Consider the following 17,599-nt stretch of genomic DNA (forward strand, 5'->3'; position numbering starts at 1 on the left):
CTTCCACAGTGGCTGTCTGAAGTCTCCAGAACTGACACGCTTAAGCACACATCTAGGCTGCATGTTCAATCTGTTTGGAGCTGATGCCAGTAACAGCACCACCCTCCTTTCAATAGCCACCATAGATTGCTACCATTACCCCAGGGCCTGTAGCTTTTTGTTGTGATGCTTTTGGTTATTGCCACATTTATCTTCCCTGTCTATTTAAGTGTGGCGGTGATTATGTACTGGAGTTACAGTTAGCCTGTCTGGAATTTTATAGTGATTTAGCTCTGATCAGGACTGTACTAGTGTTTAAAATATGAGAGAAGCGTGGATTTCTTTTGTATGATCTGATTATTATTTGTGTATGTGAAGATGCTGTGAGAATGCGCATACCTGTGCAAAGTAGAATTAATGCTAGTTTATGGACGTAGATTCTTATTTTTTTCCCCTCTCTGCAGTTTTAAAGAATATCCTCACTTACAATAAGGAGTTCCCCTTTGATGTTCAGCCTGTTCCGCTCAGGTAAGAGAGAATTGGGTCATTTCATGCACAGATATGTATCTGAAAGAGACCGTACCCTGGGATCTGGTGTACATCTGAAACACTAGAATTTCTAAAGCCACCTACTTGCTGTACTGCTTTGGGCAAACTGGTTAATAAAAGAACTTTTGAATTCTGTCTAAGGTACCACTCAAAATCAAGCCCGTGCTTTTGGTAAAATCAGGACTTGGTGCATCCCCACATCTCTCTGAAATTTCCAGTGTTGTCTCTTGGTTTTAGACTCTGTACTTTCTGTTGGGCTGAGCTCCTGCAATCTCTGTTAGGGTCTATATGTACAGGTAGTAGTTAATAAAAAGCATGAAATGACATTAAAGCATGTTGCCCCTGCTCTATACTCAGGTGCTGATTTGTGAGTTGAAAACCAGGTGATGAATGATCTTTGGTCTCATTCTTCTTCCTCATGTTTTACAGGAAGATTTTAGCACCTGGAGAAGAGGAACATTTGGAGTTTGAGGAGGATGATGAAGAAGGAGGAGCTGGAGCAGGGTCTCCAGACTCTTTTCCTGCTAGAGTTCCAGGTAGGGGCATTAGCCTTGTCGCGGCAGCCTAGGTAGCATATGTAAGTTCTGTCTCTGAGAAGCCCCTTTCTCCACTTGTGATTTGAAAAGTTTGGATAAGGAGCAATGGGCTAATGTAAATTCTAATGCTGTATTGGAGAACTGCAAAGGTGGTCAGTGGATTTTTTTTTTTTTTTTCTTAGCAAACTATCTTATTACAAAACAGTTCTACGGATATCCTGTGAGCGTGGTACCATCTGCCTTAAATAATTAGTCTTTATTCCTTGTTCAAACTCAGTATTTTCATTCCATGCACTTTCTTAACTGTACTATGTGAAGTGTTTCAAACGCGTTCAAATGTAAATTGTGGCAATGTTTCTCCTGCAAGGAGCACCACATCCTGCCAGAGATGTGATAAGTTGTTGCTGGATATTTTTGTGTTGCATCAGCTGGTGAGACAATGGCTTAGACTGAAGTCAACCTCTGAGAAGATAAAGAGAGGGTAGCTTTGGTTTTCACAGCTTAAGTCCTTATCCGTGTGAAAGCAATTGTTTTGTTTTTTTTTTTTTTTTTGTAGGATATACCTACAGATTCTAGAGATGGTCTTCCTATAAATTCAGCTTTCTCCAATTTACCGAGTAAAAGGCTAGGCTGTTCCAGCAGAGGTTCTTTTGTTTCCTGGTGTAGTTTCTTTGCAGAAGAAACGAGTTTCTAGTTTCAGAGCAGGTTGGCAAACTTTGTATTTCGGGAAGGAGATAACAAGTAGGGAAACTAGTACTGGAATTATGGTTGGAAGAGCTGGGGTATTGTATTAATCATGCCTGGAGAAAACATGTCTCTGTCCTTAGATTTGACCCAATGCATGCTACTGAATGCTATCCCTGAAGGCTCTACTGTGTAGATATGCACATTCTACAGTTGTTTAAGCTAACCTCACGAATAGTCTATAACATATTGTGATATTTTATTGCTGACAGTTAGTGTCTTGATCCTTGTTATTCACCACGATAAATCCATTTATGAAGATGCATTCTGTCTGTCCAAAACACAGCAGAGAGGCTTTGAGTAGCTCTTGGTATGGTGGCAAATCAATAAGGCTGTGACCACTACCATAGTGCCAACAGTTACCTCTGTGCAACTCATTAGAGCTGTATGCGTATAGTGGACATAAAAGCTGTGTATGTGCTCAAGAAAGAGTCTAAGTTGGTGATAGTCAGATTGAGTTAACAGTTAAATCATTTTCAAAGAACTAGGGTAGCCAAATTGGGAAGAGGGGTTTGGGCCATATAGTTTCTTACAGAATTATTCCTCATTAAGACCATGCTTTTAAGAGGAGGTGAGAGCAACTCCTGAATTTACTGATATTTTACATTGTCATCTACTTTATAAACTGCATATCTGACTTTTCTGATTTTTTTTGTATTAGGGTAAACTTCCCTATAGCTACAATAATCTAAACCCCTAAGACGGTTTTGTACTACTTGAACACTGACTTTGTTTCTCTAGTGAAAGTAAATTATTGTGGTGTTTCTTACCTAATTGGAGGTTGGTCTGTTGCTCTTTCTCTGGGCCATGAGGCTTAAACAAAAGCAGTTGTGGCCTTCTGGGGTGAGCCTTATAAGTAAAGTGGACTTTCTATATTGAAATGATAGAACTGTGTTGCACTCTTTGCTTCTATATGCCTTTAATCCATAGTGCATAACTGTATTGTCTAACTGATCATGGTCTTGTCTTCTACATGCATGGCTTCATCGTTATCACATTGCACCATTCATCTAACCCAGGAGCCAATGAAGGTATGATAACCTTTTAGTATATACAGTTATTTCTTTGATCATATTCATGTAGCTGTGATGCTCTTCATTCAGCTCTTAGTTTCCACCCTTAAAATACAATCTTTGGTAACAGTCATAGTACTAGGCATCTATGTGCTGATCTTCATTTGCCTTCAGTACCAGAAAAAGGGACGGTCGTATCTGGTGACATACCTTACGTACCTTAGAAGTCCTACTGTGCTAATAAAGACAATCTGACTTGCATTGTAGCCAAAGGTAGGTGGAATACACATTTTATGGTAAACCTTACACAAAGAGTCCTTATGTAGTTAGACTTCTGTGCTGTGTGGAGCTGAACTGACCAATGGCTTGCTGCCTCTAACAGCAAAGGCTTCCTGCCTTCCTCCTGGTTATATACTACTTTATTCCAGTGCAGTGCTGGCAATGTATTCTTCTGTGAACCATTTCCATTTGTGAACGCAGCAGGAAACATTGTCACTTTTTCCCCTTTCTCTGAATTGGGGTTTGGGAATGGAGAGAATGAATGCCTGTGTGTTGGTGGCAGTGAGCTGTTGGGTTGCCTCACCTTTGTGTATATGAAATGCATTTGTAGGAGGACACTTACTTCATTCGTAGGTGCTCCCTTCCCCCTCTGGCAATGATGCCCTGTGGTTGTGTGTGAAATGGCTTACAGTGAGGCTTTTCATGAGAAAACTGTCAGCCTGCTGAAGGCTAATGGGCCCAAGCCATGATGGCAAACTGGCAGCACATGTCCTGCCCTAGTAAAGTTACTGTCAGCTAATGGCTCCTATGTGAAATAACTAGAGAGACTTCAGTGGAAGACCTGCTTGGGTGGTTGTGGCTTGTGTGACACAGGCTACAGTCAGCTGCTTTAGTCCATTGCTGGCTTGGCTGTTCCTCCTGCTGAGGCAGAAAGGAAATGGTGTTCCTTGGACACCATCTGTCCTACTCTTCTCTTACCTGCTGGAAGTGGGCTTGACTTTTCTGTTCATTGCAACTCTGCAGTTTTACACATTCTGGAAAGCATTTCTCAAGAACAGAATGATTTTTCTTAAGCCACTATTTTTATAATAAATGCCAGTCTGATGCATCTTTTTGGTGATTTTTCTGTCAAGTATTCCATCACTTAGCCACTTTGAGTGATGGATAGGAAAACTGAAAGTTACGGTTGTTCTAGGCTCTTGTGTGGTATGCTGCTTTTAGGAAACAACTGAAAGATGGCAGAGCAAAGTGTTGTGCTGAAGAGATGGACTTGCTTCTACCTTCATTTAGATTGAAATAAGAACTCTGTCATTGAACATCTGTTCAAGAGAGACAGCAAGATTAACTAGAGCGTGTGTGCTGCTTTGCAGAAATGGGTGCTCTATAATAAGTTTGCTTTTTAACATTTCTTATACTATAGTGAGAAGCCTGTCCCATCACTTCAGAATGGTGTGTTGAATTCTGCTGTGCAACATGTTGTGCAGTGTCCGCAGATTTGGTACCTTTGGCGGTCATGAGTCTGCTAACAGCCAAGACAGGAAATAAAGAAACGTACTGCATCATAGGTGTTAATTCAAGTCTTGCTGATGATCCTGAAAGAGGGACCGGGTGTGGGAGTGCTCATGAAATCTTGGTGAAGCTGTGGCTCTAGAATACATGGTCCTGTCTTGCAAAGCTAGTCTCTCTAATAGGACAAAACTTTCTTGGTCCTCCAGCTCCTCAAGCAGATTAAGAGGGGGGGGAAAGTATCAAGGAAAACCCATGTTGCACGTGCCAAAGGAAACTATTACTTTGTTTAGATCTCAAGCCTTGGGATAACATTTTTTTTTTTTTAATTAGAAAACCAAAACTTTAAACTTGCTCATCAGTCTAAGCATTTTCTGTCTTGGTGCTTATCCATCTAATACTGGGGAGAGGCTTGAAGCCTGCCAGTTTTCACTAAAATCATCGTGAAGAAACCTACTCTGTTGTTGCTGAATCTCATGGCTTTTAGTGAGTTTGAACAGTTTGGATTTCTTGCCAGCTGTGCTGTCTTCCTCAGCACTGTGAGGATTCATTTATGCTGACCATAAAGTTTTGATGCTAAATGCTCTTGATGCGGAGCTGAGAACTCCTTCCTTAAGACAGAAGGGAACCTGGGGGATGCAACCACTATTTTTTTTTTTTTTTCCTTCCTTTAAGTAGAGGCCAGTAGAACTTAGATAATTAAGAATCTCTCTTTTTGTTCCTTCGTGTCCAGTGGGATTTGCAACAATGCCATTTTCATCCTTATTCTCCCAGACTAAATGTTCAACATGAAGCCAAGTCATGTTCAATGGGGTGAGACTCCTGATTAAGTGTCTGAACTTCCTGCAACTGCAGATTAAATTTGGGAGGCTGGATTCAATCCTTGAAAATGACATAAAGTGATCTCCATGAATGAGTTGCTCTACACAAGAGCAAGAAAGAACACTTTAAACAAAGCTCCTCTCTGTTCTTATGACATTAGTTTTCTATTAATTAATTTGATTTGAGGCAGTCCTGTTTTTTTTTTTTTTTTTTTGTTGTTGTGGGCTTTGAAATCTGTCGATGATGTGTGTCTGCACACACACACTTTCCCATAGTGCTGTGTGCTATTGGGTTATGAATCCTCAGGCTTTGAACCCCTAAGGAGAACAGAATCTTCCATGAGAGATGATGGGATAAGCAAGGCCTCTGCTGTAAGATGACACATAGGGTTAATAATATGCTTTACTCTTTCCAGGTACTTTATTACCCAGATTGCCATCTGAACCCGGGATGACATTACTCACCATCAACATAGAGAAAATTGGTCTGAAAGATGCTGGGCAGTGCATTGATCCTTACATCACAGTCAGTGTAAAGGGTAATGATTTCTGTTCCTGGCTCCTCATTTCTAGTTTGGAGAGAGTGCATTTTCTGAAAGCTATATTGATTATTTTTTTTCAGCCTGCTGGGAAAAATATTTGTTGGTACTTGCATTTTCTGTTGTGGACTTAAGGCTACTGCTTTAATCAAGGGTGGAAAAATTCTGTATTTGAGAGATAGTGGGAGGTGAATCACTGCAGAAGACATGTTTCTCTGCACACTGGGGTGCCTTCCCCATGCTGGGAGCTGAGCATCAGTGACTTGGCAGACTGTACTTCTTTATTCCAGCTTCTTCAGCTGACTCTTAAGTACAGATGTCTTTGGACTGCTTGTACTCCCCAACACATATTGGTCTCTGTGCTTTCTGGAGACAGTGAACCACAGTCCACCGGCTCCATTCTTGCCCTGTCATTAAACTAATTTTTTAGTTAAACAAAGATCATCTTACTAAGGCTTAGGGTTTAGCGGAATGGGTATGAAGCTGGGAAGCAAAGCTTGCAAGTGAAATAAAATATAAAATATGTTTCAGCCTTGGCAGTGAAATATTTCAGCCAAAGCCTGGTGGGCTAACAGCCTCCCCCTCTGAGAGCCTCCCTGGATCTGGAAGAACCTCTCCCTCTCTGTCAATTCAGGATAGGCAACATTAGGATTTCTTGTTGTTTCAGATGACAACATGGTTGATGTCTTTTGCTTGAAGCTGAGATTTTAGGTATTCAGGCTCTTTCTAGTGGGAGCATCTGCCTCTTCCCCATTTTGCATTTCTTAGCAGGAAGCTCCTGTGGTCAGAATTGCTTACCCTTAACTTGCCCTGCTTCGCGTCTGCTTAGCTTTACAATCTGTTGAGGTATATGATTTTTTTTTTTTTGTTTGTTTATTATCATATAAAAATTTGTAGCTGAGCCAACAACCTCTAGTTATTTTCAGTTGTGATAGTGACCTTCTATGTTTCCTCTTTAGATGTGCTATTGGATACCGAACATAGGCATAAAACACTTGTTAGATATGTGATCAGGTGCTTCCTCCACCAGACAAGTTCTTTGGCAGAAGTAAGGGTCACAGTATTGAATGTCACTTGAATCCCAGTGATGTTCTGAAGTGTTACCTGCCAAAATATATAGATAGAAAGCTTTATCTAATCACGCTTCCTGTGATGACTTTTCCAATGGTGAAACCTTCCACTTCTCTCTGCATCTTTGAGGCGTTCACCTGGTTGGGGTGGAAGCTGGAGCATGACTCTTGCCTTCCCCAGCTGATACAACTGCCTTTTTGTGTTTTCAGTCTTGGAAATGTGCAGTATTTCTTTGTTTATGGTGTTGCCTTAGGTTTGCAGCATTATTTTTAGATCATGTAACTATTCTTTGGGCCTCGCTTCTCTAGTTGTTGGTGGATCTTTCTTTGCCTCTAGTATGCCAGAAAGCCCAGGGATGGGTGCCTTCAGAAATGGGGCTAGCTGGATGGGTGTGGGTTTAATCAGATTTAATTCTTTCATGCTGAGTTTCTCTTGGCCAACAGGAAAATACCAGCCCTAATGGGGTTCTAACGTTGGATCCTGGAACTTATCAGACCTTGTAAAGCAAACATTTGTTGTTCATTGCCACTGAAATGTTTGTCTTTCTTAACTTATTACATATTGTTAAACCTGTTGCTTGCCTTCAGAGCTAGCTCTCATTTCCTTTCTGGAGCTTAGGGGAGACTATAGGTTGCTAGGCTTACTTTTCCAACAAGTCTTTCTGTTAACATGTGGCTCTCTATTTACAGGCTCCTATAAATGATGGCTGCCAAGTAATGATGTAGAAAATAAGATCAAAAAGGAAGAGGGGGGAGGGTGCGGGCTATCACCTACTCTGCTAATGGTGACTTTTTATACTTTATTTCTCAAGATTTTTGGTGAGGAAAAGTAACTCTGAAAAGTAATTTTGTCCCTATTAGGAGTCTGAAGATGCTTAGTAGCCATTTCCCTTGGTTCTATACCAGGCTGCTCTTCTGCAGGTTTGGAGAGAGTTTTGTTCCTGTTGCAACACTGGTGGTCCCAGCGCGCTCCCTGGATGAAGTGCATCAGTGGTGCTCCAGGGCCCCAGCCTTAGCCTGTACCTCGGGCACAATGCATGTGCTATGTTCTTGTAATCTTGGCCACATCGTTAGCAACTTTGCTCCACCTGAGGGAAAGGGATCACTAATGAGAGGAGAGAGTAAGAGGACAAAATGTACTTGTGTGAACAGCAGAGGCTTAGTGAGAAACAATATCGTCTGTGGTGGCTGTGCCTGAGCAGCACGACTGGTGGCCGGTGCTGAGAGCTGGAGTCCAAACCACAGCCCCACTGTGCCGTGGGGTTTTTCATCAAAAAGAAAATGCACTGACTGTGAAGGGGCACGATTGCCCCTTTTTTTTTTTTTTTTTTTTTTTTTTTTTTTTAGATGAGAGGAAAAATGCAGGTGTGCATTAACTCTTTGTGGCACTGTTAGGAGTGATTCATGAAACTCTTAAAGCAGGACCTTAAAGTCTGAGAAGCTTCTGCCATTCTCATGCTGTTTCTTTCCTGCAGATTTGAATGGGATAGATCTGACTCCTGTGCAAGATACTCCTGTGGCTTTGAGGAAGGAGGACACGTATGTCCATTTTAATGTGGACATCGAGATTCAGAAACACATTGAAAAACTAACAAAAGGTATGAGGTATCAGAGACCTGACACAGGGCCCAGGGGATTTGAAAGTGTAGACACTGGCTGCTCCTGATCGAATGAACAGGCTGTGCCTGAGCTGCTGCTGCAGGGCTCGAGATCCAGATGAGCATAAAAATAGACCTTTGCATCCTGTCTCTTTCTAAATTGGTCATTGTGATGACTTGCAGACGAGGGAGGAATGAAAAGAGATGAAAAATGCAGCAGTCTGCTCTACTACACAGGTATTGAGCTGTTTTATCACCACCTTAGTCATTGGACCAATGGTTACCTGGATATGAATAATTGAGTGAAGTGTACAAGCTCTTGTGAGTGTGGTGAGCGCTGTAAGAAAGCAGTATAGCTTTTGAGTAAATAACAGAAGTGTTGGAGATAATTCCCTCCAGTGTACAAAGAGCATCTTAATGGCAGAGAAGCTTTCTGATACTGTCGGCCATAATTGCTAACTTTTCTATTAAATCATCTTCCACTCTAGGTGCAGCTATTTTCTTTGAATTCAAACACTACAAGCCTAAGAAAAGGTTTACTAGCACCAAGTGCTTTGCTTTCATGGAGATGGATGAAATTAAACCTGGGGCAATTGTAATAGAACTGTAAGTGACTTGCAATTATAGATGCCAATGACAGAGGAAATGAACTAGACTTCAGTTACAATGTGTGGCTTGTTGCATCAAGGCAGGTTTCTTGGATTCATTAGATTGAATTCTGTAAGGAATATTTTATTTTTTAATAAACAATATAAATAATAAACAATATAAATTGCAAAAATAAACAAAATAAAACACTTTTAGGCAAATAAAATGGCTTAGAGACCCTTCTCAAAAACTAGGCTATTACCAAATAAAATGCTGGTGTTGGTAATTAAATTTTGTATGAAATTAACAAATTCTGTATAGGAGACTTTAATTTTACCTTAGCTTGAGTGTCAGATCAGCTATATTTAAAAAAAATAAACAAAAATCAACTCTTGTGATCTTTTGGTACAGAACTTCTGTAAGGGAAATCTGATTTGAGCCATGGGATACTGATTTGCAATTGAATTTTATGAAAGTTTCAAAGCATTGTTGGATGGTTGTGTTTTCTCCCCGCTCTAACTATACAAAGAAATAGATTAGGCAGTTACACTGCGGGGGGTTATGATGTGCATCCTACCCTTGCTGTGTGGCTGAAGGTCTGAGTGAGGTTTTTGAGGTCTTTTTTTCAGGAAGAGGGTGAACCTTGTAATCCTGGGCATCTCTAGGTAAAAAGTGCTTAGTCTGTGCTAGCTGGAGTGCTGCTGAAGCACTGAGTAATGGATACTGCATCTTTGACAATCCAGATTATCATATTGGGAATTCTCCTTATGAAATCCTTGCATTCATTTAAAAATTGAAATATTTGTTTTGTTAAAATAATAATCTGGAGAAAATACTGTTTTGAGTTTCTTCCTGTAAATTTACTCATTATTGTCACTTCCAGTAAGTCTTGTCAGATGTATTTAAAAGATTATGGTAATAAGAGCTGTACAGGACAAGCTTTCTAGTGTGCTTTCATCTTCCTACGCAGCCGTTAGCACCTGGATTAACTTACTTTCCTGTGGTTACAGGTACAAAAAACCCACTGACTTTAAAAGGAAGAAATTGCAGCTGTTGACCAAGAAACCACTTTACCTTCACCTCCATCAAACGTTGCACAAGGAATGACCCTAGTTGTGAGACTCCTGTGAACTGAACCACGAGTCATGGTAGCTGTGTGTAGTAGCCTTAGCCTTCGAGGGGCAGGAAAGCGACTGTATTCACGCCAGTAGGTCAGACGGGACCATCCCATGCTGCACAGCACTACTTCAGGGTCAGAGGCAAGCCGACCATTCAACTGCAAGATTTTTTTTGTTCAGTACCTTCCAGATCCAGTAGTTTGTTTGGGTTTTTTTTCTTTTTTTCCTGAGAGCCCTGAAATATGTTGACTGCTTTTCCTAATTTTGCTGTTCATCACTTTTTATCTTAACGGTTATTATCCTTTTGCCTCAAACTCTACCCAAGGATGGAGACTGCCCCTTTGCCAAACCTGCAATAAAGATGTGGCAGGCCTAGTAACTGTTTACACTCGCTGTGCTATTGTAGTTCCTCTCATCTGCATTTCGGAGTCCTCTGTAGCGGGCTGGGTGGCAAAAGGCTGGGAGAAAGAGGAGGTGGGACGGGAAGGAGCTTGAGGTACTGCAAGTGATCTAAAATGAGAGAGAGGAGGATGCTGGATCAAGCAGGGTGGCTGCAGAAGAGCACCTCAGTCAGCTCTTCTGCTTTGGTCGGGCCAGGAGGACAACTGCAGATGAGACCACTGAACTATGATTTTAACAGCCTTGCCTGATCCACTCGTGCTGAGTTTTGGGTACAATACATGTTACAATCCTTTAAATCACCATTACTCCCTAACAGAGCTGATTTTTCTGTGTCTTATCACCGAGCAATTTGCAAAGGTGGGTAGGGGATGGAGGGAGGCTTTCTCCAGGGCTTCAGCCTCATAGCGGTGGGTGTTCCACCATTGCAGTGGCAGCAGGACAGGCCCCTTGGTGTTCAAGCATCAAATTTCCAGAGCTTTTGGTAAAGTAGACCTGGCTAGCAGGTTGACCCACCTTTTACATGAAACTGCTGTTCTTATGGAAACTGATTGTATGCAGTTTTCTGCATATTTTGTGCAAGTTTGGAAACTTACTCTAAAAATTACCTTTTTATGTAAGTAGATAGGATTATCATTTATTTTCTATATTTTTGGTATGTAATAAGCTGCAGGACATTGGCTTATTATGACACACTTGCATTCACTTTTTGACCTAATAAAGGGACAGAAGTAGAACCCAGTCAAATCTTTCATATACTTGCGTGGATATTTAATACAATACTTTAAGGTTTGATATATTTCTTGTGTATCTAACTAGTGCCTAAATACTCTGCTTTGCTAACAGAAGACCCAGCTCCCAAAATATTGTCAAATACTGGTTTATTTTAAACAGTCTGGGTGCAGATGTATCACTGATTCCTCTTCTCTGTCATGTAACTCCAAGTTGTTGCATTGTGCTTTAATGGGATGTTACTTTTCCTTATGATATTTGCCTGTCTACAGGCAGGTGTTCAGCATTTTTAGCTTTACCATATTGATTAGGAAAAAAATCTATTTTTTAATGTCCTAATCTTCTTGCCTTCCCTCTGTTCTGGTATAACTAGGGATGATATTATGTAGAGTGTTATGACAAAAGTCAGCAACACTTCTTCAAATTCCACTACTGGTTAGAGGAAGGGGAAATTAAAAAGTGCAATTGAATTTTCCTGTTTACAGGTCTTTACAATACCCCAGTGGTATTACATCTGATGATACATTCAATATCAAGCCCTGAAAAGATACCCCTAGGAGTTATGGCAATATGTCTGAAAGCAGTGCTCTGGGTACCAGACAAAAGGTGGCCACATACATTCTTAAAAAATAAATAAAAATCATGCTCTGAACTCTGGAAGGATGGAGCAAAGCATCGGTCTATGGCTGCAGACAGACCTGAGCTGGGATGGCAGCTGTGTTACTGCCACTGCTCCCTGTCTGCCTTGGGTCTCTTTCTCTCCCTGTCCCCCATAAGGGACAATGCTGGGGCTCTGTCCTGGCCCTGCCATCCTCAGCAGTGTGCCCCCGTGACTCCTGCTGCTGCCGGAGGATGATTGCACCCAGCTTTAAGTTGTGAAGGCTAGGTGGGGTGGGGAAGGGAGGAGACAGCTTGGTGTTGGGGAAGGAAAGATTCCAAACTGGGGGAACCTGACTTTCAAATATGAATGTTCATCAGTGTGTGTCATTGGCCACTACACAAATGGAAGCTTTCACTTGCATTACAAGCTCATGGTCTCAGCTGCTTACCTTGACTCTTTCCCAGCTTGTAGATGTCTGTATTAACTCCAGTTATATGCAATGTCAACTTTGAAGTATTTTTTGTTAAATACACAAGTAGAGCTTTGTATTTAACTAATTGTGAATTAATGGCTGTAGAGTGTGAAATACCATTTTTAAAGTTGCTTCTATCCTTCGGTTCTTTTCTGTGAACTGTCTTTCCCTGAAGGGACTCCTGCTCCCCACAACACAAGCTCTTGTAATGTTTTACGCTTTAGTGATGTTCCAGCTTATCTTTCATCTTAAATCTAAAGCTTAATGCTTGTACTGTAAGATTGTAACACCTAGATGGCACATTTAATGGCTGCTTGTACTCTGGCAGTAAAGCTGTAATGGCCTTCCAGTAGGGGTTTTTATTATTCCTAGTTGTTTTTCCTTTTTTTTCTTCCCTAAGGCTTAGTTTTGTACAGAGCGCTTCTGAAAAGCATTAGTGTCTAGATAAGTGAGTGGCCTGCTGTGCCAAATGCCACATACTCATCCTTGTGTTAACACTTACATTCAGGGACATCTTTAACACCTACAAATGTAGGGTGTGTTTTTAAAGCTATCCAGTGTTCTGTGTATGCAAACTGATCCAAAGCAATACAGGTTCATATGGTTTACATAAATCCACTCTGCTTTATGGAAAACTATTTTTTTTCTTTTTAATGTAAGTGAAAAAGGCTATAAAATACAGCCCTACTCTGCCAAGGAAGCACAATTGGTCTTAAACGCTGAGTAAGATGAAAACTTGACTCAAACCTTGCTTAATGCTGCAAGCCTGTCTCAAAAGGAGAAAGCAATTATGAAATTTCTTAGGTTCTAGAATCTTGCAGCCCTCACCTGTGATTTCCAAACTAACCTCACAACCCCATAAGGGTTTCCAGCTCTGTGCTTACCTTCAGCTGAGGAGGGCTGTAGCCCCCATTGTCCTCATTACATGAAGCAAGTCCGTAACATGCCAGAGTAGTTCAGCATGAGGGTAATGCAATCATTAGTCTTGCAGCAGCGGCAGTAGTTATTCAGCCTCAATTCAATTCCTGAACTCCGTGACAGCTGTAGCACTCTAGTTAAATTACTGAACTAATGTCCTTTCTGAACAAAAAATGGCACTGAAACAAAGCCTTCAGGGTTTAGCAAAAGGCATTTTGCTTTTTATTATAACTTTCCTTTGAATACAGTGTCATTTGTGCTTCTGATCTCTGACCAGACATCTTTTTTAAAATTAAAAAAAAAAACAAACAAAAAACAAACAAAAAAAAAAACCCAGACCACCTCACAGTCCTCATGTAAACCCCGGCCTACAGTAACTGCAGCTTAATGATGCGATGGAGAAGGCAGGTAGGAGAGCATTTTACTTAAAAATTATTTCCACAGGAAATGATTTGATTTACATTTGTCACAAAATTAGTTCATTCACCAACTGGTTACAGAGGCTACATTTAATTAAAACTAGCCACACAGGTACTTCCTTTCTATTGCACGTTTAGAGTAGGTTCAAGTCCATCACAAAAAGGTTCTTGCAGCCCAAGTGGATGGATGAGTTTAAGGTGATCATAAATGCACATAAGATGTCTGTAGCAATTAGATAAAAATTAATCCTGCAAAAGCTGAAATATACTGAAGTGAGACAAATGCCTTCAAATAGAGAACCATTTCCTAAAATCCTGACCGCAGGAAGTGCGCTAGAGTCCATTCTGTTGAGCTGCTGACCAGAGGCTGCAGTTAGGGTTTCTGCGCTGGAGGCTGTGTGTAGTCCTTTGAGCCTGCTGGCGGTGGTGGTGGCGGCGGCGGGCCTGCTGGGTAGTCTCTAGGTCCCGATGGAGGCAAGTCTCTGTTAGGAGAAGGTGTATAGTCTCTTGAACCAGGTGGGGGGAGCCGTGGGCCTGGAGGATAATCTCTTGGGCCAGGAGGGCCTAGGAGTCGAAAAGGAGGGTGCCCACGTCCATAGCCTCTTGGATCTGCAGGAGGCGGTAGTGGTCCGGGAGGCAGATCTCTCATTCCTAAGGGCGGACCAGGTAGGAAGTCTCTGGTGGCTGGAGGTGGCATGGGAGCACCACGAACTAGAAGGAAAGGAAAGGAAAATACGAAGTTAAATGACATCTTGCTTTAACCTAAACAGTGAAGCTCCCAACTCCCTCCTCATTTTTTGGAGTAGCTCTGAGGTGGGTCACCATCACATGCCATGAATTACATTCTAGTGACTTTTTGCTGCTGGTTTCCATTTTAGACTGAACAAGGGAAAAATCACCTTGGCACTAAGGAGGCTTGAAACAACACACCTGTCCCAGCTTACTGAGCAAGACACCTAGACCCCGTGCCCTGTGGGGATGCTGTGTGCTAACAGCTGGCAGATCTCAGATCCGCAACAGGCTTCCCAGAAGCACAATGGGAAAAGTTAAGTTTCAGCACATGGCAACACAACTGTACCTAGGGGCACAGGAAGAGGTCGAGGCCCAAAGTGCCCACGGAGAGGTGCTGGCGGCGGTCCATAGCGAACAGGTGGTGGAGGCGGAGGTCCCATCACTGGGGAGGTCATGATAGGCGTCCCAGGGAAAGACGGTGGGCCTTTGGGACTAGCACTAGCCTGTGCGAGATGAGGTTAATGCTTCAGCATGTTACTGCAGCAGAGAAGTACTGACAACTGCTGAACACCACAACCACTCACCCAAAAGGCCAAGAGGTGAGAGAAGGGGAGGGCGGGGAGAAAAGAAAATACCACACCCCAAAACACATTAACCAAGTAGAAAACGGGGAAAGTTATTGTCCCTTCACCCAGAACACTGCTTGCACTACCTAGGAGTGAGCGCTTAGTGTACCTTCTGAGATGACAAGTTTTCTGTAGCTAAAGCTGTACTAGAGAAAAGTTCAATCCCTTTTCAAGTGTCCTTGGTGGACGGCCCTTTGGTAAAGGGCCTGGCACCTTGAATTACATATGGAATTGTGCTTAAATACCACAGGTAAGTGAGCTTCTTAGGATTACTGTAGTAGTCACTCCAAAGTGTTTGCCTGCAGTCCCTAACAAGAAAGATCTCATTTCCTCAATGCCATAAAACCCAGACAGCAACTGTTCAGCATTAGAGAAACCTTTTGAGACAGAGCTATAAGCCTTTGGTTAGTTTTGCAGAGCATTTTGTTATTTAGCAGTTCAGAACACCAAGCCTGTTATTCCTCTCCATCAAAGCAGAGTAACACCATATTCAGCCTCTGAATACTCACTGTAGATGGTTCAATAGATGAAGGTGAATCAGTAGTTACACAGGGGGCTTCAGACTCTTTGGGAGAGGGTTGCTTTTTTTTTTTTTTTTGAACAGCAAATAGGGATAGTGACAGGATATAGACAAGACAGAACATGATACAGTTAAAGAAGCAGCAGGAAGTACAGTGAATCACATATTAGAAATGCTTCCTGAAGGTTGGGATTTTTTCAGCTTACCACTCCATCCATTGCTGTGGAAGGGGAGGAGGTTCTTGGCCCGCTACTGATCAGGGATGCTACAGCAGGCCCAAGATCTGTAAAGAGAGCCACAAACGCGTGTCTTGCCATGCTTGGGGTAAGAGACATGGTTTTTAAATTGCATTTCTGAAGTGAAAAAACAGCTGAATTAGTTGCAGTTGGGTTGCAGGCCACATAACTTACCAGGAACAGACATCCTTCCAGGTAACTCTGGTGGCCTTCGTGGAGCAGGGGGCCCATCCACCACTGTACCTTAAGGGAAACAAGAACCACAGAGATACCAATCAAGAGGTGTATGAGCTATTTCTACTTAAAAAACAAACACGCACCAACCACCACCACTCATCTGTTTCAATACTTAGCACTATCCCTAGAACCAAGACCAGACCTTAGCATTCTTGGGTTTGTAGTACAAGATAGTTACCATGGAAGGGAAGCTCCACTGCTTACCAAATTCACCTCTTGAGCCTTCCCTTCGAGGAGCAGAAAGGGGCCGGGCAGGAACTTCTATCATCTGTGTGGGTGATGGATTTCCTCCGCTCACAGGTGATGGGCCAAAAGAGCCATCTCTGCTTAAGGGCCCTATGCCAAAGAAAAAAAAAAACACACTTGGTTTTCTTTTCTACCATTTATCATACCTTTATTTTTTTAGGATATACTGACTCAAAGACCAAGGTTTTGGGAGAAACAGCAGCATTTACCTCGTCGTGGCGGGATCTGGCGATCGGGTCTGCCTGGAGTTGGCTTTACAATTAATGGCCTTTGAAGCATGACGATTTTTTGGTTTACTTCTATTAATCTAATTTTTAAAAATAAAGGCTTTTTTTATTCAAATAATACATGTGAGTTATATTTGTTATAATGTAACAAAGCAAACTGCATCGTAAAATGTTACAGCTTCCACCAAGAAATCTTACTTTAACCATCAAAACAGTTTCACAGTAGTTTAAAATTAGTAACTCAAATACGCACTGCACGTTCTGAGCAAGCAAGCTAACTGAGCACCTTGCATTGTTTGAGCTCCTTCTCTCCCGAGCAACACACAGCATGTTCAAAGAGCAATAAAAATGGTCTGTACTGTACTTACTTTTGTCGCAGGTTGGCTGCTTCTCTTTTTTCTTCAGCCAGGGCTCTCTCGGCAGAGCGGGCAATAAGCTGTTAGGGAAAATTTTGTCGACTGCATTAACTGTACCAACCTGAAGTCAAATACAAACTGTTTGTGTCAGAAAAGGAAGAAGATTCTTACCCAATTGTCGTGTGCCTTTTTCTCATGAGCAGCAATCTGAGAAGCAAAGAAGCATTTTAGTTTACTTTGTCCAAATACTAGTATTTCCAATAACTCACTGCAGAGCATTGGAATGATGCAGTAAAAGGCGACCCAATAACCAGCAAGCAAGAAGTTTACCTGGTTTTTGTAAGATCTCTCTGTTTTTTGCAATTCTTCTTCCATATCTTGGATCCTTTGCCTGTACAAAAGGAAAAAGAGGGGAAGGAGAGAAGTTTAAATGAATATTATTCAATAGCTGAAATAAATTAGAACAACAGTTTTCAGAAAATGAAGTTACTTGTAAACTTTCACTTCCTCGATGGCCAGCACGGCTTTTTCATCTGCAGCAGACAATTTCTGCTCCTTCTCCTGACGCTCATACTCTTCCTGGGTTAGTTTTCTGCATAGGGGGTGGGAAAAATAAAAAAGCACTGTATATTCCACCATCCTATACCTATTATAACTCAAAACCAAGGTATTCCCCTGGTAACAATACTGATATCAGAATCTATAATAATGCATGAGAATACAGAGAGAATAAAGACAGATTATTTTTTTTTAAGAGACAGAAATACTGTCTTTTGAAACCAATAGACAAAACCTTTGTATATAAAACCTGAAAATT

The 17,599-nt window shown here is 41.7% G+C and overlaps 2 protein-coding genes across 3 annotated transcripts in view; one reads left to right on the plus strand and one right to left on the minus strand.

Annotated features, from left to right (window-relative positions):
• Positions 1-11,403, plus strand: part of AIDA (axin interactor, dorsalization associated) — a 29,890-nt gene extending 18,487 nt beyond the window's left edge. Inside the window, exons 5-11 of one of the 2 annotated variants that reach the window (XM_082480399.1) lie at positions 444-507; positions 958-1,064; positions 2,828-2,839; positions 5,565-5,687; positions 8,233-8,355; positions 8,844-8,961; positions 9,954-11,403. In XM_082480399.1, coding sequence (XP_082336525.1) covers positions 444-507; positions 958-1,064; positions 2,828-2,839; positions 5,565-5,687; positions 8,233-8,355; positions 8,844-8,961; positions 9,954-10,050 — 644 coding nt within the window. In that variant the 3' untranslated portion in view covers positions 10,051-11,403. The remainder of the gene's footprint in view (positions 1-443; positions 508-957; positions 1,065-2,827; positions 2,840-5,564; positions 5,688-8,232; positions 8,356-8,843; positions 8,962-9,953) is intronic. The other variant, XM_082480400.1, reaches the window with a different exon arrangement.
• Positions 11,404-13,028: 1,625 nt separating this feature from the next.
• Positions 13,029-17,599, minus strand: part of MIA3 (MIA SH3 domain ER export factor 3) — a 28,820-nt gene continuing 24,249 nt past the window's right edge. Inside the window, exons 19-29 of the mRNA XM_082480398.1 lie at positions 17,273-17,374; positions 17,113-17,173; positions 16,954-16,989; positions 16,795-16,862; positions 16,409-16,506; positions 16,158-16,289; positions 15,891-15,959; positions 15,687-15,763; positions 15,470-15,541; positions 14,681-14,837; positions 13,029-14,313 (exon numbers count right to left, since the gene is read on the minus strand). Coding sequence (XP_082336524.1) covers positions 13,976-14,313; positions 14,681-14,837; positions 15,470-15,541; positions 15,687-15,763; positions 15,891-15,959; positions 16,158-16,289; positions 16,409-16,506; positions 16,795-16,862; positions 16,954-16,989; positions 17,113-17,173; positions 17,273-17,374 — 1,210 coding nt within the window. The 3' untranslated portion in view covers positions 13,029-13,975. The remainder of the gene's footprint in view (positions 14,314-14,680; positions 14,838-15,469; positions 15,542-15,686; positions 15,764-15,890; positions 15,960-16,157; positions 16,290-16,408; positions 16,507-16,794; positions 16,863-16,953; positions 16,990-17,112; positions 17,174-17,272; positions 17,375-17,599) is intronic.

This window comes from Vanellus vanellus, assembly GCF_965231255.1.
Source record: "Vanellus vanellus genome assembly, chromosome: 3".
NCBI lineage: Eukaryota > Metazoa > Chordata > Aves > Charadriiformes > Charadriidae > Vanellus > Vanellus vanellus.